Source organism: Crinia signifera, chromosome 1 (assembly GCF_055691185.1).
Source record: "Crinia signifera chromosome 1, ASM5569118v1, whole genome shotgun sequence".
Lineage (NCBI taxonomy): Eukaryota > Metazoa > Chordata > Amphibia > Anura > Myobatrachidae > Crinia > Crinia signifera.
In genome coordinates, this window is record NC_139217.1 from 309,297,540 (window position 1) to 309,319,541 (window position 22,002).

Below are 22,002 nucleotides of genomic sequence, written 5' to 3' on the forward strand. Positions count from 1 at the left end.
TATAATATACAATAAGTGCACACTAATTACTACTGTTTACAGGTAAATAACCAAATAAAAAACCAAAATATATGTTGTTTCTCATTAGGGAAGTGGTACAGGTAAGTGTACTTTCCCCAAACTTTATGGTGTTGAGCAGTAGTTTTGTTGGCAGGATGTATTACATGCATACTAAAAAAAAAATCCATCGTCAAAACCTTATAGCAAATATATGGAGTATATACCATCCAAATAGACCACGCCCCTTTTTGGGCGCACACGCATGTTGTTGGCTCGTTAGCTTGACTGCAGATATTTTCCGGCTCTTTACCTCTGACCGGTTGGCCACCTCTGGATTAGACAATAATACTGCTACTTCTGCCTGAGTCTATTTTCTGTCTTATTAATGTCAGTTCATTAAATATTTTGTATTTTTAGCTACCTGACTTCTCTTATCATTTCTAAAACTTGTTGCAGTTAAAATGTATTGTAATGTTATTTTATGCATAACTATTATGCGATTTTATTTTCACAGTGGATTTTGTCTAAATTGGAAGAAGTCCGAGATCTCCAACCAAAGTCATAAGAGGTGCTTCCAGATGAATGTCCGCTCCTGTTACACACACTTGACTTTGTCATTTAATATTTCCACATTTCATGACTTCCTTAAATTTGTTTTAACTTTTGCATTAAGAGATTAACTTCATTATTATTCTTACCAATTGAAATTTGATGTAAGTTACTAAATTGTTAGTTTTGTTGTATGTACACATGTTGCACAGAAATATAATGACTTTTGACTACTAAACTTCCTTCACACTAATGTTTATATTTAAATATTGTATTTAATAATGGAGACAAAATATGAATATGCAATATATTAGTGTAATGTTACAAAGTATTAAACTGAATTATTTGCAGGATGGGTATGAAAAAAAAATTCTTTATATTATACTGCTTGAATAATTTAACAGCAACACCATCTATGACAGGACATTTAGATTTGGGCGATATTCATGTAGATATGTGGTAAAACTTTACTTACTTTTGCTGTGGTATCTCTGCTGGCTAATGCTGTGTACACACGGTTCGATTTCCTTTCCGATGTTGACGATATAGTCAATGCACGTTCACGTATCGGAAGCCAGAAAGTCTTGGCTGCCTTGTCTATATAGTGCAGATCTGCACTATATTGTCAAGATTGGATGCAAATCGGATGTGCCTTAAGATCCTATCCACAATCCTATCTGATCGGATCGTGGATAGGATCTTAAGGCACATCTAACGTGTGTACACACCATTAGTCTCCTTTAGAGTCCGGTGCTTCATGACATTGTCCTATAAAAGCAGACTTAGGCTTCCTCCCCACGAATCCCCTCTTTAACATGCGAGAGGATGTGTTTGCTAACACAACCCCTCACATGCGGCCGAATGGAGAGAAATTATTCAATGGTCGCATACCGTAAATGATTTTTCTCCCCTTCGGCAATAAAAGTCCATCTGCACTGACTCTTATTCCAGCCGCTATCCGAAGAATTTTGGGCGGGTGCTGACGTCATGTGACGTCAACTGTCTGCCCAGAGCAGGCTTTGCCACACCTATGTTCGTAGGGGAACACCCAGCATTTTTATGGGGATGCCTATAAAACACTGGGCATTCCCCCTGATGCAGTCTGCATGTATTAACTAGGAGGCTGATTCAGACCCGTTCATTTGGTTCCGGATTCGTCCCCGTTGCTTGGGGTTTGCTCATGTGCGATTATGCGCATGTGAAAACCCTGGGAGCAAACGGCTTTGGTGAGTTTCACACTCGCCGAACTGTTCGCTCCAGGAAGGGTAGGCTGGGGTCAGCATCAGGGGGAATGCCCAGTGTTTTATAGGCATCCCCATAAAAATGCTGGGTGTTCCCCCTACTTGACGTTCACATAGGAGTGGAATTGTCCACACTGGTTCATAGGGGTGAATTTACTAAAGCTTCAAAAAATTGGAAGAGTTGCCCATAACAACCAATCAGATTTATTTCTCTATTGCATCCTAGAATATGGTAGACCGAATCTGATTGGATGTTATGTGCAACTATTCACAATTTTTGAAGCTTTAGTAAATTTACTCTATAATGTAATGTGTATAATCCAGATCATCCGCTTTATGAATGTTCGGTTTCAAATGTACCGGTCACCCACAATTTATGAGTGAAGACATGTGATTGTCTGAACCAAGATTCATGAGAATACAGCTTTCTAAATGAACTAGAATGTAATTACGTCACTGGTGCTAGAAAGTCAGTAACCCCTTAGTAATATTATGAAGTTCTGCTTAAATGTGACCTTTACTCTATTCACATCTTCATCTAAGTCATAAATATAAAGAGAGCCCAATAAATCGAAAACAAACACATATGCATACTTTTTTTCATTAATTTATTGATTAAAGTTATCAAACATTACATATGTTGGAAAAATTGAGTAACAATGACTTCAATCAAATGTTTATAGTAATTCTACTTTGACTTGGTGGAATTTTGGCCCATTCTTCTTAAAGAACTGATTTAACACATGGAAATTAATGTGCTTTCTTGCATAATCTCCTTGCTTTAGATCCTGCCAAAACATTTCTATTAGATTAAGGTCTCAACTTTTAAACAGAAGTTTTTTTGGAATAGATAAATCCAATCTTCTGTTAAGCTTATCCTGACAGTTACTTGTCCAATCAATTCAAACGTCATGGTTCTATTGATGATGGGAAGGCATCCTGGTATGGTAACAGCCCTCATGAGTTTGCCCTGATTATGTATCATGCTTGGTTTGAATGCAGGGTTTGTTTGTTTTTCTCCGCCCACAACGTTTCTAATTTAAGCCATAAACTCATAGCAGATAATTTTTCAGTAGATTTCTGGTTTATCCAAGAGCTCTTTAGCATACGTAAATAAGTAAAAATGTTCTTTTCATATAATAATGGGTTCCGTTGGAAGGATTTTGGTTGGAGAGTAACAAAGTTGTTGCATTTGGTACATTAATCTGCCTCACAGAGTATTTGTAAAGGTAAAAGTCTTGTGGTATTGTTTTACACACTGGAGAGTATTTATTAACAGTTTCTTATATAGCGCACACATATTCTAAAGCGCTTTACAGAGAATATTTGCGTATTCACATCAGTCCCTGCCCCAGTGGAGCTTACAATCTATAATCCCTACCACAAGTTTACACACACACACAGACCTTCTAGGGTTAATTTTGTTGGGAGTTAATTAGCCTACCAGTATATTTTTGGGTTGTGGGAGGAAACCGGAGTACCCGGAGGAAACCCACAAATGCATGGGGAGAATATACAAACTCCGCACAGTTAGGGCCATGGTGGGAATCGAACCCATGACCTCAGTGCTGTGAGGCAGTAATGATAACCATTACACCATCTGTGAGTATTGACCACTTTCTTGCCGATTGTCCTCATTAGGCTCAAGACGCAGCATTTGCTCACAAACTTGTGTGAGGAAGGTCCATCAAAACCCATATCTGTCAGCTCCTGCGATTACACTAATTAGATAACAAACCTGATAATCCTAGAGGGTAATTTGTTTTTGAAAGACATGTAATGCTAGATGATTTTAAATTAGATGATTTATTTGGCTCTTTATCTATGCTTAAGACTTAGTAAAGATCTGAACAAATTTCAGAATTTTTCACAAACATTCTAACACCATAGTGTGAGGTCCTGTATTCAACGATTATTGAGCCTTGAAAACTGTGCCTTCATGGTGTGTAAGTGACATATGCCTTATACTAGCCTGTTGCCATGTACATATGCTTACAACATGTAATATTTGGACAACTCTGCAGAAGAATAGAATACAAGTGCTACATGATTATTCTGAACTGTTCCCACAGGTGAGTTTCGTTGCTTGCAGTTCTGTGGTTTAATTGCACATATTAATGGGTAATAACAGCTGAGGCAGGCATCTATTCTTCAGGTTTTAGTGTCTTAATTGCTAATATTAGACTGATCGCCTCAACCCTTTAATATGATAGCAGTTTTATATCTACTCTTTAATACCAGAAAAGATCACTATGTACACAAATGTTTGTTAATAAAAATATGACATTAAAACCATTTTGCTTTTTAATAATGATATACTGTAAATGTATACATATGAGTAAAAGCTTTGAAAGCTCGTCTGCTATCTTGTGTTTATGCATGTGTGAGAATAAGATGTAGTTTCACTCTCTGCCAGCAAATGTCAGTGTTGGAGACTCACGGACACCACACCTATATATAGATGGAAATACACTGCACTGTGAGGGTTTAGTACAGACTACAGCAGTTTTGCCATTTTGATAATACGGATATATACAATATTAAAATGACTGACAATATAAAAAAAAAAAGTAAATTAAACGTTTATTATTTATTTACAGTTTCTTATATAGCGCAGCAGAATCTGCTGCGCTTTACAATAGTAGACAGTGATAAAACAAACTGGGTAACAGACTTGGAGGTAAGAGAGCCCTGCTGCAAGCTTACAATCTATAGGGACATATGGGGGTCCACAAGGACAAGCACCAGTAATAGCATAGCAGTCGCTCCAATTTGCAAGTCCAAAAGAAAAGCCATATAATACATTCAGTAAGTGCCTCAAAGGGTTATGCATGTGGAACTTACATATTATAGGCTTGCCTGAAGAGGTGAGTTTTCAGGGAACTCTTGAAGGTTTGGAGGCTAGTGGAGAGTCTTATTGTGCATGGAAGGGCATTCCATGGGGTAGGTGCAGCCCGATGAAAGTCCTGTAATAGTGAATGGGAACTAATAATCCGTGCAGAAGAGAGATGCAGAATGGAGTGGTCAAGTTGGGAGATATTTAAGAAAATACGGTACTTGTGTATTATACCGGCGCCCATCGCATCGTATACCATAAGGCATATGATGGTATGCGCTGCGATGCAATATCGCGCGATGTTGTACAATGGCATACAATTTTTAAATTGTATATGGCATAGAATGCCATACAATGCGATGGGATGCGATTAGAAATTGTATAAGCACCCTAATGGGTGCTTACAATGTAAAATGCACCCCCCACTATAAACGTGAACCCGAACCGTGGCGAGCGCAGCGGTACGCGTCCTACGACCTTTTCATACCCCCACTATCCACGTTGGGGTGAAGTTGATTTTATATAGTGTAGCGAGCCACCGAGCCCGAAGGGTGGCGAGCGCACGCGCATAACTTCACAGGTATACGCGTCCCCTCACCACGCTCCGGGCTCGCCACACTATATAAAATCAACTTCACGCCGACGTGGATAGTGGGGGTATGAAAAGGTCGTAGGACGCGTACCGCCACCCCTCGTGGGCTCGCCACGCTTCGGGTTCACGTTTATAGTGGGGGGTGGATTTTACATTGTAAGCACCCATTAGGGTGCTTAAAATCACCCATTAGGGTGCTTGTACAATTTTTAATCGAATAGTCGTGTAAAATCGCATGCCATCGGTTGTATGGCATACGATGCAATGCGATAAAAACATCGCATGACCAACATCGGGGGCGCCGCTATAATACACAAGTACCGAAAATACATATGTTGGTGTAGTATGGTTAATAGCTTTATATGTAGAAGTATTTTATATTGAATACGGTAAACTACAGGCAACCAATGGATGACAGGCAGAGTGGATCAGCAGAATATGAGCGTCTTGCAAGGAAGGTCAGCCTAGCAGCAGCATTTAAAATGGATCGCCAGTAGCAAGGGTCTCCTTACTGGTCTTCCCGTGAGCAGACTATTGCAATATTCAAAAAAGGATATAATGAGTTGCATGGATAAGAGATTTAGTAGTGTCTTATGTAAGATAGTATTGTATTTTGGATATGTTTTTTAGATGCATGTAGCATGATATGGAGAAAGATTGAATGTGAGGAACAAAGGACAGTTCAGAGTCAAGGATGACCCCTAGGCAACAAGCTTGTGGGGTATGGTAGATAGTGGACTTGTCAACAGTTATGGAGATATCATGATGGTAATTGTTTATTGAGAAATATTGAGTTTGAGGTGGCAAGAAGACATCCAGGATGAGATGGTAGAGAGAAATTCAGAGACTCAACACACAACCACTGGTGACAATTCTGGGGTGGATGGGTAGATTTGAGTATTGTCCGCATACAAGGGATACTGATAATGTATGTAAACATTCATGATCTGTACTTATTTCTATGCTTGTACTTAATCTTTATTACATTTATGGGTATGGAACAAGTTTTGTAGAGAGGTCATGATCAGAAATAAAATTGATATCTTGTATAGTTTGTTTCATCTGTAAAAAAGAGTCTGGATTACCCAAACGCTGGTCCGCTGGTCCGCCGCCCCACTGCTGTGTGCGAGCGGCTGGCGAATAAACAATTCACAATGGCCACTCGCACAATGTGGCTGCACATGTGCAGTCGCTAAACATTACTCTCCTGTGCGAATGCGCATCGAAGCGATCAAGCTAGAATAACCTAAACAACCCCTTTGCAACAGAGGATGAACAGGGCCGTTTCTTTACAGCAACTGGGGTATTGGGAAGAGACTTGATAAATTCCTGAGCAATTATGTCACTTTTGTCAGTCAAAATAAAAAAACTTCAAAAATGTGAAGGCATTACTCACGCCACTAATTTTGGAAGGAAATACAGAGTTTCTCTCTCGTTATGGAGCACAAGGCCATTAAGATAACAATCTTCCAAGTCAAATCCACTGTCTAAATTGTCTAATTTGAGGAGGGTTAACATCAAAGACAAATCTCTTGGTTCAGTTGGTGTTTGGATTTGGAAGGCCCCTTTCAGGAAGGTCTGAAATTCTGCTATCAGGGCTAGCCAGCAGTGAAAGTATATAGACAAGACCAACACCTGTACTTTGAGAGAACCTAATTGAAGCCCTGCCAAAACGCCTGCTTGTAAGAAATAGAGAGGATAGGACAAACTGAAAACTGTTGTGGGAAGGTTTTAACTCTCGCACTAAGACACACAAGCCTTACAAATTCTATGATAATGGGCCAAAGTAACCTCCTTTTGGGCATTAAGCATAATTGGTATAACCGCTTAATGTGAATTCAATAACCATACTGTTAAACGCAGATGCTGTAAGTTTCGATAACCGAACGGTCCCTGCTGTAGCAGATAGTCTTGCATTGGAAGTCTCCTTAGGTCTTCTGCTAGAAGCAGCCATAGATGCCTGTACCAGGTCCTGCATGGCCAATTTGCAGCCATTAAAATGACCCACATGGCATCCCTCTTGGTCCATTTGAGAAACCTGGAAACGGAGGGAACAGGTATACCAGACTGTAATTCCAAACAATTGACAAAAGCTTCCACTGCTACTGCTGACAGGTATACCGAGCATCCTGAGCAAGATGCTCCATGGAAGGGGCCTTAAGTAGAAATCATCCAGGTATGGTATTATTGTTACCTGCAGGACATGTAGTGTCCATATCATGGTTGCCATTCTCTTTGTACAGTAGATACCAAATATCCTCGTTGATATTGCTGATCTTGTGCTGCAAATCTCAGAAACCTCTGATGAGGTTCCCAGATGGGTACATGTAGGTATATATCCTGTATTTCCAGCTAGATGAGAAATTCCTCTGGTTCCAAGTTGGCAATTACAGACTGCATGGATTCCATCTTGAAAGTGTGGTATATAATAAACCTGAAATCTCTAAATTTAAGATAGGCCTTACTTAGCCATCCAGCTTCGGCACTAGAAAAAGATTTGAATAGAAGGTGCGTCCACATTGACTCCAAGGAATCTGGGTTATCACTCCTGATGTTAGCTTCTGAATTGCTAACAATTCCAAGTTTCCAGTATAGTTATATACTGGGGTAGAACCACAAATTCCAGGTGGTATCCGTGGGTGAGAATCTCTTTCACCCAGTTATCCAAGCAAGTGTCTAACCATTTGTCCTTGAAATCCAAAAAACGAGCACCCCACTTTGGAGTCCCTCAGATGAACTGGAAGCCTGTTATGCTACTGGTTTGTCAGTGGGCTTGGCTTCCAGACGATGGGAAGCTGTAGCGGTGGCGGAGAAAAAAAAGGAGGAGGATACTCTGCCTCGGGAGGGAGGAAATGATCCTCTGGGCTTTCCTCTTAACTTAGAGGAACCCTGAAATGGCAGTCCAGCAAATTGTCTTCTCAGAGGTGGAGCTAAGGAAGGCAGGAGAGATGAGCTTGCCCAGCTCCGGCCCAAACATGACATCACCAAACCTCCCAACATGACCCTCTCCAGGAAGGAGACATTGCTCTGCTCCTGCACTTACCCTCTTAATGTGTGATTGCCATCACCTGTATTGAAGCACTTTTCTTATCAATTAACCTGTTCAACACAAGAGATGGTAATTTATTTATTAACAGTTTATTATATAGCGCATACATATTCCACAGCGCTTTACAGATAATATTTGAACATTCACATCAGTCCCTGCCCCAGTGGAGCTCACAATCTATATTCCCTACCACATGTACATGCACACACAGACATTCTAGGGTTAATTTGTTGGGAGCGAATTAACCTACCAGTATAATTTTTGGATTGTGGGAGGAAACCGAAGCACACGGAGGAAACCCACGCAAGTACGGGGAGAACATACAAACTCCGCACAGTTAGGGCCATGGTGGGAATCGAACCCATGACCTCAGTGCTGGGTAATCATACATTAAGAGGAAAGTCCAAGAGCAGAGCAATGTGTCCCTCCTGTAGAGGGTCATGTTGAGAGGTATGCATCACCCATGTATGGTAAGTGCTAGGATTTCTGCTTTATCCATAACAGTCTGATGCACAATGTGGCTCAGATATTGGCAAGCAGAGGCGGAGATAAAAAAGGCAGTTGAAGCCCTAAGGCTGCAGTGTCTCTGGATGCTTCACCTAGGAAGAGGAGCAGATTCTCTGATATGTTCTGCTAATGGCATTAACTGTGATCTAGGGTGATTACTCTTAAAACCCATTGAGAGTTCCAACGCCCATTTTTTTTATGACCTTGCTGACCCAAGAGCGGGTCATAGAAGTACTCCTACAGTTGTATAAACATTCGTAAAATGTAGTTTCTAACCATCAGTCAGGTGCTTCTTTTAAAGACACAGGCCCAGGGATAGGAAGTGTGGCGTTTATTGAGACCTCTATTAGACATTGAGGTGTCCACAGGACGCGGAGTCTACCACTTGACCCTGGACTCACCAGAGGAGGGGTAATATGACCTTAAACATCTAGACATTTGGAATGTATCTAGATGTTTCCATACTTTCAAGAGAGGCTCTTAAATTATGATAATTAAAGAAAGGTCAGTGCAGGTTTACTAGTTTTACTGAAAATGGACACAGGTGCTGGAGCTTCAGTGTCTGTCACATTAAGAGTGAAACATACCGTGCTAATTAGAGCAACTACAGTATGCTGAGTTTTCCTGTAGAAATTGCTCATGCTCAGAGTCCTGTACAAACTCTTCTTCCTCTGTTAATGAATTGTTTCCATTGTCTAGAGTTATCAGATTGTAAAATTAATTGTAAGCCCATCTTTTTACATGGAGGAGGGCCAGGAATGGGGGGCATCTGTGAGGAAGAACTGACAGACTTCACCAATGAATCCACAAATTTGACTAATATTCGAGTCCAGGATGCTTGTGCTAAACTTGATGTGGAAGTATGGCTATGCAAAATGTCCCTGTCTCTACTATATAGGTAAATATTTTACCCATCTCCCTGTGCCAACAGGAAAACCAGGTTTCATAGATCAGAGTATTATATTGGAAACATGGCTACTCCAGAATATACATGCACCACAGATTTCTAATCTCTAGTGTGCATGACATCAGAATTCTATTGCAATCACTATTCATTAAAAGGAATATAGTTTCTGGCTCTAAAATACATTCTGTAACATTTCCCACTGCCCTGTACTAAATATAAATAATATAGCTATCTCTATTGACCTACTGTAACCTAGTTTCATAGCGCACGCTGACCGATTCCTATTCGGAGATATAATATGAATGCATGCTGCCCAGTTTTAATACTATACTGGAAGAAATAGCTCCAAGTCATAGGTTATATTAACTATGGAAATGCTTATTTATTTTGCACCTTCTAGAAGATACCAGATCGCAACAACTCATCTTCAAAAGAACTCACCTTAGTAACTTTACTCCATCGGCATCATCAACTCATTGGTATAATATTGTAAAGGCATTCGCTACAAAAGTAAAATACTGTATCACAATAGGGGACCATTAATTGTTGGTAGAACTTATATGGAAAAGTGTTGTAATGTTTTAACACCATGCAAAGCAGTACTGTTAGTTTACACCCTACTACAATTGCATTTCACACATAAAAAGGCATCATGTGACTGCTGTTATAAACTGTTGTTTTTGGATAAAACAGATGTTTGCCAATGTGCATTAAACATTGCAATATTTTTAATAGAATATTTTGACTGAAAATTACATACCAGAGAAACAGCTTCAGAGATACATATCAGATCTGCATACAGAGTCTATTTGTTTTTATTGAAATTGTAAATGCAAAAATATAATACAATACCATTAAAAGACTGTCTTTTGGACTGCCTTCTTAATCTGAAAACATGGGCTGTAACATTATGTACATACATTGCCAAATCATGTCTTGTAATATACACTTTTGATGGCCCTAAGCATAGTAAAAATTGCGTCACACATATCCAAAATGCATGAGCCCAGAAGTATTTTTGATTTTGGAATTTTTGCCTACCATAATGATATATCTTAGAGATGGCACCCAAGCATAAACACAGAATGTTTATATGTGTTACAGTATACACACCTTAACACAAAGCCTGAAGGAAATTTTATACAATATTCATTATAATTGTGTGCATTAAACAGTCTGTATACATTGAGGCATCAGAAAGCAAAGTGTCACCATCTGTCACACAAAATCTGATATTTGAAATATTCTTAAAAACTTTTTTTTTTGTTATCTAGAAAGACTCAATCTGTATATATTCATATCCCAGAACATGTTTCCCCTTGACAAATTGGTCTTATATTAAAAATCTTAATTCAGAACATTGTATTTTAGAACGCCAAGGCAGTCAGTTAATGTTTCTGGTCTGTTCTATCAGACTGTGAAGAGCCAAAAGTACACACCGCTACCACAACAGAGTTGTTTTTCCATGTTGTCTACCTTTGCTGGCTCTTTAGAATACTAAGAATCTAGATCTAGTTTACATCCATATTCGATTTCAAAAACATATTTATAAATGTGTCTAACATTATATTATTACCACTACAGTTACAATAGCTAAAGATGGAGTCGCAAATGTTAATAACCTCATTTATAAAATATCCAAAACAAACCACTAATATTGTATATAGTTGATGCTCATTCAGTTTGAGAATTTATTCTGACAATGTTATGCCATTATTTCATATAAGGTTGTGTGTAAACTGTTGTAACATTTCCAAGTGATTATATAAAAATCTGATTCATAATGGCGTACAATGGATAGTGCAATTTAAAAAATAAGTTACAAAATTAGCAAATCTGATTTTTACAGTGTAAAAAAAAAAAAAAATCTAGCTAGGGCATCAATGTATAGAGGTGCCCATACACGCTCTGATCCCGGCGGTGCGATGTGTGCTTTGAGGTGCGCGCTCCCGCGGCATCTCATCGCACAGTACAAAAAGTATGTGCTGCACATACTTTTTGTACTTGCTTTTCATCGCATCGCATTGCATGCACAAGGCATGCAATGTGATGGATGCTATTTTAGCCCAGAACGCATGCCGGGATAGGAGCGTGTATGGGCACCTTATGTTCTTTACTATTATTCTTTTTAGACAAAAGTTTTATGTGTGGAAAAAAAAATAAGAAATCCAATAGCAGTCATTAGTAATGTATAAAAAAAAAAAACAATGTATATGCCAACATTTCCTATTCATTTGGAAAGTGGCTTTCTAAACAAACTTAAGAGGCATGTGATCGACATTGCTACAAACAATACGCATCTCATGCGCTAATAAAACTGCTACAAAATTAAATACCGAACATATACAGCATGGTAAAATCATTTAGTGTTTTAGGATTTAAAATGTAATTTATTCATATTTAAAACAGCCCTACTTGCAGAGAAACACATAAAATATATGCTTATACATATATAAACATATTATTTATAGAGTTACATATTTACAAACATCATTACAATGTCAATTTTTCTCCGTCTTTGGTATAACATTGCAAAAGGAAAATAACAGGCCCTTGATTCATATAATTAACAATAAGATCATCTATCATTTATGTATATGGCTATATTAAATATTGAATTAAAAGTATATTTAAATGAAGAGCCTACTTTATACTCTTCTAAAAGGACAAAATACATTCTAGAATTAGTGTCAAGCTCCCCAGACTATAAAAAAAAAAAAACATGGTTCTCCGTTTAAAAATGTTGTGTTGCTTTAAAATAGCAAAAGGCAACTCTGGTTAAAACTAGACCATAACAAAAATACAAATAGTAATAAAAAAAACCCAGGAAATTAAAATCTATGCATATTTCATATTACAGTCTATGTTATCCAATGTTCATCACAAAATGATATTTAAGGAGATACTTCAAACGCATAGGGAAAAATAAAAACAGCATTTAGTAGTTTCTATACCACATTTAAAAAAAAAAGTAAACATTTGGGGAAAAACTTCTCTTCCTGATTACAATTTCACCAGAGATTTTGTTAATCAGAACACAGCACATTGTAGGAAAATATACCATCTCATCTCTGTACTCTTAGTAAAAAGGAGTGGGGCAAGTTAAGATTTAGGAGATAGTCATTGGTACAGAATAACGGAGGAATCCACAAACTGCATTGTCCACTTCTCACACTAAATTGAATTCCCTCAGGTTTAGCTGTAAGATAGTGTCTTTTACAGCAGCGAAGACAAAGCGAATGTTCTCCGTGTCTGTAGCGCAGGTGAAGTGAGAGTAGATAACCTTCTCTTTGTCTGGGTTCTGGTCTTGGTAGAGCTTTAGAATGAATTCCCGAGCTGATTTGGGATCCTGCTTAGGCCCTGTTAAAAACACAAAACAGATCACAGATCTACATGGCAAAAGGAAAAATGGCACAGTAGATGCATGTAATCTTGCAGGGATTGGATACAAAGGCAATACAACTACATTTAAATGCCTGGTTGAACTATAAAGTCTAAAGTGAGCACTTTACAGTCGCAGACTACTTTAGGTTTCTGCATTTCGCATTTGTTGCAGTAAAAGAAAATACATGTTCTACTTTGCACCAAGATGCAGTTAAGGGGTGAAAGAAAGACCACATACTGTAAACCAATAATTGTTTAGGTGGGTATTCAATCCATGCCCATTTTTCCAACAGTAAGAAAATGTGCACTTGTCGCCGATTTTCAGTTTAATTTACATTTGACGTATTCAAGTGCCAATTTTACGACTGTCGGAAAACAAGTGAATCAGCTTTATTAGTCGCCGATCCATGCGTTTTAGTCGAAAATTTGTCCATTTAACAAAGTCAAACCTGGAAAAAGCGGCTAAATACGGCCGCATTGAATAGGCACGTCCAAATTTTTTGGCTAGCAAAATATCAAGACATCATTGAATACCCCTTTAGGCGTATATGAACAGTTGGTTATATTCAATAGGGCTCATATATACATCACATGGAGCAGTCCGAAGCAGTGGTGATGGCAGAGACCAATCTCTTAAATTTTAACTTTCAGACAAAGCGATTTGGTTACCATATATACTTGAGTATAAGCCTATTTTTTCAGAACATTTTTTATGCTGAAAAAGCCCCCCTCGGCTTATACTCGAGTGAGGGTCCCACTTGAGTCAATAGGTTTTCCCAGGTTTTTTTGTTGTAAAATTAGGTGCCTCGGCTTATATTCGGGTCGACTTATACTCGAGTATATACGGTAATTTTTTTCACTGTTTTAATTACTGTATTTTACTATAATTACATTTTTATTGAATAAATGGTCAACAGAAAGATACAAAAAATGTGATGATCACAATGCCCTATAAGTCGCAGTTTGAGGCAGGGAAGGGGTAGAGATCCCAGCACTTCAAAAAAATGGTAGCATGCCTGCCCTGTTTTCTTGGCATGCTGAGGCTTATGCCCCTTTCCCACTGCAGGCTTTACACGGTAAAATGCCGTTTTTTTAACCTTTTTAAACGGCTAGAGCTGCAGTGGGAAAGCTCCAGGTTGCTTTACACGGGTAACAAATACCGGTATTTGTTAACCGGGTAAAAAGCAGTGTTTTTACCGTGTAAGAGCCGTTTTTTTGGCAATGGGAAAGGGTTTTAAACGGTATTTAGAAATAATAATAAAGGTTAAGAACATGATTGGTGCATGTGATGTTTTTAATGACAGGCAAGGTTTACTAGAGAGTTTAAACGTGTTGCTTTGTGGTTTACACAGGTAAGTGTGAATGGGACAAAAACTGCTTTTAAACGTTATTTTAACGTTTAAAAGCTGCAGTGGGAAAGGGTCTTTGTGGCTATTACCCGGGTAAAGACCCGTTTAAAAAAAACGGGTCTTTACCTGGGTAGGCAGTGGGAAAGCAGCATTAGTTTTCATTTGCCTTCAGTAGCGTGGAAACACCAGCCACTCATGGCCGATATTCACACAGATGATCCGATGCTGCACTTCAGACACAGCAGTGAATCCGTGAAGCTGTAAGAATGTGTTTGCTAACACAACACTTCATGTGGCATTAACATATTATTGCACAGCTGCAATGCATAAAATGCAGCTGTGCAATAGCGTCCAGGCCCATATCAGTATACCTAGTGCCGTGTCCATATTTTTTTCAAATTTTAGCAGCGTCAACCTAAATATGCCACATTTTTTATAAAAGCACAGATACATGTGCATAGTTATATTTCTTACTTGGTATTTTAAATTCAATGAATCATAAAATATGTACAGCCTTACAGTTATTTAATAAATTAACCATAAGGAAATATGAAAGGATTCCTACTTTAACTGTAAACAAGGAGTATGCCAATCTTTGGGATGTAAGGACTGATTTGCATTGTAACAAGCAAGATATGCTTACCACTAAACTCTGGAAAATAGTCAATTAAATGAGAGAATACAATCTTTTCCTCTAAAAGATCCTTCTTGTTTAAAAACAAGATGACAGAAGAATTCTGGAACCAGGGGTAGGTTATGATGGTTCTGAACAGAGCTTTGCTTTCTTCCATCCGGTTCTAAAAGTAGAAACAAACACAAATGTTAGACACTCACGCAGTGCACGTTAGTGGGTACTAATGGAACAAGGAACAATGTGCTTTGGAATATAGAACCTGGGTACAAATTACCAACATAGTTCTAATGTGTATTAACAGATAGAAAACAAACCGGCAAAAGCTTTGATCAGTAACCGGTCAAATACTGAAAGTAAACATCCAGCTGGTAGCTGTGTATTATGTCACATGTGCATTATGTTGGATAATAACCCCTGAGTCATTATTTCTACTAAGCGGAACACATTATAGTTGGTCTGCTGCATTAGAATAGAGCTAGGAGACCTGTGGTTTTCTGTCCGCTCTACAACTCCGCTAGCCTGCAGCTATTAGTTCCCTACTGCTTGGGTTTGAAGTAGGCAATGTCCGTAATCAATGTATGTGTTTTATTCAGAAGTACCTCATTGTCGCATTCCGCAAGAACCTGGTCATATTCACTCAGTGCCACCAGGAAAATGATGGAAGTAACATTTTCAAAACAGTGAATCCACTTCCTTCTTTCCGATCTCTGGCCGCCAACATCTACCATCCTATATCACAGTATGGAGACAAACATCCAACAGCATGAATGTTAAGGAATTATCCTTTTATTCCTATAAATATAGCCGTTTAAAAAAATAACATACATAACGTGATCCACATAAGCATCAATGGTATTTAAGGGACAGAATACAAAGCAGGCCATTCATTTACTAAAATATTAGTCTGCAGTCATCACATCAAAGAAGATATATGTTAAAATACTATTTTCCTACAATATAAATAATGTGACCATACAGAGTTGTAGGACTGGGTTACATTTATAATAATAAATAAAAACAACAACAAAAAACAGTGCAGATAGGACACTGCCATTTTCTCACCCATAATTGAAATGATATTTGAAACAACCATTAGCAGCAAATGGGTGACGCTTATATTGTAATGATACATTTTGCAGTCTAGGTTTCTGAATTTAAGTCTCAGTGGCATCTCACTCTTATCACAGTACAAACATGGGTGCGCATCACGAGTGCCAGAGGACTCACCGGCAGTCGGGACTCAGACAGTCATTATCCCGACTGCTAAAAGCCAGACACACAGGCAACGGCTCGTGGAGGGAGAATAAAATAGGTGGTGAGCGTAGCGAGCCACTGTGCCTGCAGTGTGGTAAGCGCAGCGAGCCCGTCTGGCAGCTTCCTTGCACTCACCCCGCTGTCTGATTCTCCATAGTAGGGATTCAGACGCCGGGCTAATGACGGTCAAAATCCCGACTGTTGGGTGTAATGCCACACAGATTCATCATAGGTTTGAACGCAATTAAGTTGACAATCAATAGAGCAACCCCAAAAGGTTGACCTGCACAAGGTCAACAGAGAAATGAACAACATGAGTTTTTATTTTTTTCAATTGGGGTCAATATGTATATTTGAGCAAGTGGATGGCCGATTAGTATACAGCATACCTTGCGAGGCGACCAATTTGGGAAAGGTGCCTCAATTCACTACCACTGGGCTCAGCACAATCTACAATTCCAAAGCACAGTCCACATGGATGGTGAAATATGAAAATGTTGATAAGTTCAAGGAGTTTTTCACAATTTTTGATGCATTGACAATAGCCATGTCAATTCTGTACTTGACCTATTATCCATGTTGACCCAAAGCCTGGACCTCACAGACAATAGGTACCTAGTATCAATTTAATAAGTTGATAATAGTGTCTACTGCCAACAGTGTCAGGTGGAATGAAGGGCCCACGGAGAAATACAGTGGAGGAACCCATGTTTAGGCGTGTGATCAGACTCCAGTAGGGATGTGGCCATTTGTTACAGAGGCTTAGCTAACCATTAGAAAGAAGTCATACGCTTCTAAACCAGGTGGAAACTACAGATGGCTACCAACATTCTTGGTGATGTAAAAGAAGGGTTACATTCATGTTTAATACATACATCTTCCTAAAGGGGACATATTAATGTCCCCATTAATAGAGCGATTAATTACAGACATGTATAAATAGGTTAGCATTATTATATTGTGATGATATCTATATAAATCAACATATCGGTGGGGTTGGTAGGGAAATACTTTATGATGCTTTATAGAGAATGGAGGTTCCCAGGAATGAATAAGGGCACATAGAAGCCTTGCAGGGGTACAAACCTGAATATTTATATAACCTTTCACATTTATCACATCTTTTAAAAATTATGCGATTTCCAGAAACAAACATACCTAAAAATAATATTTTCTAAATCGAAGGGATACTCAATGATTCCAGTAGTGGGCACTCTGACTCGCAGTACGTCTTGCTGGGTGGGAATATATGCAGGAACAGAAATCCGGTCTATATCAGTAAGGTAGCTGCAAGAGGAAACAAAACACGTGTTACTTCGTCATTCAGACAGTAAATAAGATGACAATTATTTATGCAAATTAGCCAATACCAGCATTACCAATTTGTTAGGCAGATAGCAAATTTCCTATAGATTTAAATTTTTAATTAATTTTTTTATATAGAGTATTTTCTTTGTAAGTTACATATAACTGGACTTGGCTTTAAATGATTTCAGGGCTGGTTAAGTGGCTTTGCCTTTTCCCTTTGTATATCTTAAAATGAGATGTATAGCGTTTCTGGCAAATCATATTTAGGATTACTATATAGGGACTACCAGACTGCAAAGGGTAAACCCGCTTAATGGGGTTATGTGATCGAGTCACACCACAATGCTGGGAGAGCACAGGTACCAGCCCTGTGCTGAATGTCTTGTCAATAACCATGTCTATGCATGGCATTGCTCAGTTGTGTGGGGGTGGTAACCCACGCAAACTATTTGCAGGTGCAACAAAAAAAAAATACAGCAACATGGAATGGAAGTTGTTAATTACAGTGATTAAAATATGCAAGTCTTGGGAAAAAATGGAGTGGTTGCGTTGGAACACATTTGAGCAAGAGAAAGATATACTAAATTACTTGTATAGTTTTGTTAATGGTCTGTTATGTTAGAAGTATTGCACACTGGATTCAGAAAAATTAAGGGCAATCAGTGTAGGGATTAACAGAGCAGCGCTGCAGTAGAATGTTTGCAAAGGTTAAAGGTTTGGCGAAGACCAGCAAAACAAGATTTGCAAGAGTCATTGGGCAGTATTCAATGAGCCAAATTGCGCTGTGCAGCAAATCCTATTTAGGATTCGCTGCACAGTGCCGTGTTCCGGAGGGCTGGAGCCTTTGCTGCCAGCCCTTGCTGACACACTATTCAATGCCGCAGGGGCTCGCTGCCCCAGACGGCAAATGTTAACCCCTGCGGTGGACACGGGGGACGGTGGCAGGCAGGGAGATGGAATTCTCTCTGCCTGCCCCAGAATGTATGTGGGGGGGGGGGGGGGGGTAAAAGAGCTCCCCGGGACCCAGGCAGCACAAACTGCCGCCCGGGAGAGCTAGCAGGGGACCTGGTAGGAGCCGCTATCACTGCTCCCGATCGTGCATATGTAATGATCGGGAGCAGTGAATATATGAAGATCTAATGAGCGGCTCTGGGCCCCCTGCTGGCTTTTATGTGTAAAAAAAATATATATTTTTAAATTAAATATATATTCATGTGCTGTAAGCACATTCATAAAAATAGCATGCCCCTTTACAGAATAAAATTCCTGATTTTTTTGACACCACAAAAAAAAAAAAAATATTTTAAAAGTTCACATTCCACTTCACCATGAAAAGATGGCGATTGCTACACGGTGACACACGGCGAAAATCACTTAGAAAGCAATTCGCCATCTTCTCATTGAATACACTCACGGCATATCACATTGAAAAACCACAGCGAATTGCGGAGTGTATCAGACGGCGAATAGTCCGTCATTCACTGTTCTCAGACGGTGAAAATGCACATTGAATAGGGTGATTCACTTTCTGACACAAAAAAATCACCTTTCAAAGTGAAAATAGCACAAATTCACCATGAAACATGGCGAATTGACCTCATTGAATACTGCCCAATGTCTATTGCAATTCCTGTAGTCATTCATGTTTTACTTTAAAGTTTGCCAATAAAAACCCCACACAGAGAAAGGGTCAGTTTTTTGGGGATCCAGTTCTTGCCATTCATAATGTCAGCATTTAGCCTGATTCAGTCTCCTGGCACTGCGCATGAATGTACAGTAAATCTACAGTTCCCTGCATTGGTGCTCTTTTTTATTTTAATTACAGGGAAGACCACTAATGAGTAACAGCAGCGAGCTCTTCCTGCTCATAGGCTGCTTTAGAAAATGGACGTTGGACCGGCATCTGACATTGGTAAGTAAACTGGTGCTAGGTTCTGCACTCACTATTTAGCAGAGTCTGACAGCTGGTACTCTCTCCTTCGATCATAGCACTCTTGGATCCCAGGGTCCTCCCAAAGCTTTTTTATTGCCTCCACATTTTTTCTTTCCAGACTGTTTACTTTGTCCACCTCTACTTCCCGTATCAGTAAGGCATTTTCCTTCATTAAGAAAAAAAAAACAAAAACATGTATATGTATTTGTACATTTCATTTCTCTGTCTGTACAATTTGTAATAAAAGTCATACTTATTCCTTAATTTAAAGAATACTACAGGGGATGCACTAAGTGCATAGACAATACAGTACCTACCTAACAGGACAAAAACAATATATACATGGTAGTCAATGCAAGATCTACAAATCATTAGAACTATGGGATGTATTTACTAAGGCTTTGAGAGAGAATTAGTAAATGGAAATAAAGTACCAGCCAATCAGCTTCTAACGGCAACATTGCAGATTTTGTAAAAGTTGGTTGGTTGGTACTTTATCTCTGTTGATTTTAGCTCTCCACAGCTTAGTAAATAGGCTTATATAAAACCAGTGCAGACTTGTACCCAGGTGATGCGTGCAGCACATAGGTTCACAGCCACTGCTTACAAGAAAGTATATCAAGTGTGAAGGAGATGATGGCACAGGAACGGACCGGTCACATACACATGGGGAGAGATCCCTGTTTGGAAGAGCTTTCTAGTGCATTTATTCTGGGAAAAATAACAAATCCCCATTACAGCAAAATTTTCCTCAATCGAGTAGAAAGATGCAATTCTTGCCTATATATGCAGCCCATACTTCAGCTGCATGTTTTCGTAAGCAAATCCTTTGCTTGATATACAAAGAGGACAGTATATCATCCGTAGACTACACAGGTACTGTACATAGAGGGTGACCAAGTGATTTTACGAACCAATAAATTGAGCATTGTATTAGTAGATGTAGCGCATAACCTGGCCTGCCTGACAACACTCTAGGACGGACCAGTTGTAGTGGGCTCTCACCAGTTCCCAAACATCCTTTATAATGTGCAAAATTGCACTGGATATTTAACGTGAGACCTTGCAAACCCGGAGTTACAGTACAAATAAAGAGGCAAACTAGGTAGAAAATATCCAGTTAGCTGGATTATCCAAGAATGAGATCCAAACACAAGTCTTCCATCGGGTACCATTAATGATCTACTGAAAGAACTGTACAATAAAACTATAATAATTTCTGGAAGCCATACAACAGAATTTTTAGTGGCAACCATTATCTACAGCTTAAAAAAAATTACTACAAGTATTTGTGAGGTTTACCGCTAGTACAAAAAAGGTCAAGGCTAGAATTACACATCTTTGCTTTTGCACAGTGATAAAAAATACATTACTTTTGCTTGTACAAAAGCATTCCATTGTTCAACATAAGCAATCCCATTATGGTAACATGCACAAGATTGTAGTAGACAGTAGATTAACCAATCACTGGTTCGTCAAATATAGGAAAGCACAACTGAATAATTGACTAAGTCATGGGGTAAATGTATGCTCTATCTATGCTTAATCATGGATATACTTAAAACCTAGAAGAAGACAAAAGATATATAAATCACTGCGCTTGATGGTTGTATTTATTTACATAATATAAAATTGCTTGCTCTTTACTCATGATATAAGAGACCTAAGTATAAGAGATGTCTTTATAATAAAAACGAATTTCAAAGCACCATTTACTGTATGTGAGGACAGCTCACAGTACAAGAGCAATACAATTAATTATGCATATATAAAATTAAAACAAATAGGAAATATGAATACAAAAAATAAAAGTACTCTTTTATAATAAAAGTAACTAATTTCAATGAAAAGCACAAGTCTCTTATACCATAAGTAGAGAGCACACAATGTTCTACTTTTATATAAATAAAACCATCTAGCGCAGTGATAATAGATCCCTTTTTATCTTTAGTTTTTGGCTCCTAATGGTCTTTTGATAAAATTGCTAATTGCTTGTAATTACGCTGGTTGGGTATTTTATTGGTTCTTTAGAGCGTCGGTAATGGTAGTTTGGGTCCATTATATTTACTCTTCTATACTTAAACCATTGACTTTTATTCTGGCTACACACCAGCCGATATATCAACCATTCAACTGAACAGCCACTATATTGCTGGTCCGTCAGCCAGTGTGTACCAGAAATACGTATGTGAACGACTGCATTCACAGACATATTGCATCGGATGTGTAGCACAGCTGGTGGCCGATATACCTAAGGCTATAATTATGTGCTGTGTGTACAGGTGATCCACCGACCGCATACATTCGCTTTACCAAGCTGTCTGTGATAGAAAGCACAACCTGGCCAGTTGTGTCACCAGTCACATATGCAGAACACACTGCCCGATACATCTGCAGATATACCTTTAGGTGTGTACTCAGCATTAGGGTGCCTCTAGTACTGAGTTTGGGAAACACTG

At 38.8% G+C, this 22,002-nt stretch overlaps 2 protein-coding genes across 5 annotated transcripts in view; one reads left to right on the forward strand and one right to left on the reverse strand.

Moving 5' to 3' along the window:
* Positions 1 to 4,950, forward strand: part of VPS13A (vacuolar protein sorting 13 homolog A) — a 226,647-nt gene extending 221,697 nt beyond the window's left edge. Inside the window, exon 72 of the mRNA XM_083186138.1 lies at positions 515 to 4,950. Coding sequence (XP_083042264.1) covers positions 515 to 565 — 51 coding nt within the window. The 3' untranslated portion in view covers positions 566 to 4,950. The remainder of the gene's footprint in view (positions 1 to 514) is intronic.
* A 421-nt stretch (positions 4,951 to 5,371) lies between these two features.
* LOC146078869 (guanine nucleotide-binding protein subunit alpha-14) overlaps positions 5,372 to 22,002 on the reverse strand; it is a 173,289-nt gene continuing 156,658 nt past the window's right edge. For 3 of the 4 annotated variants that reach the window (XM_083186140.1, XM_083186142.1, XM_083186141.1), the window contains exons 3-7: positions 19,555 to 19,709; positions 17,461 to 17,589; positions 15,648 to 15,777; positions 15,058 to 15,211; positions 5,372 to 13,041 (exon numbers count right to left, since the gene is read on the reverse strand). In XM_083186140.1, coding sequence (XP_083042266.1) covers positions 12,851 to 13,041; positions 15,058 to 15,211; positions 15,648 to 15,777; positions 17,461 to 17,589; positions 19,555 to 19,709 — 759 coding nt within the window. In that variant the 3' untranslated portion in view covers positions 5,372 to 12,850. The remainder of the gene's footprint in view (positions 13,042 to 15,057; positions 15,212 to 15,647; positions 15,778 to 17,460; positions 17,590 to 19,554; positions 19,710 to 22,002) is intronic. The other variant, XM_083186139.1, reaches the window with a different exon arrangement.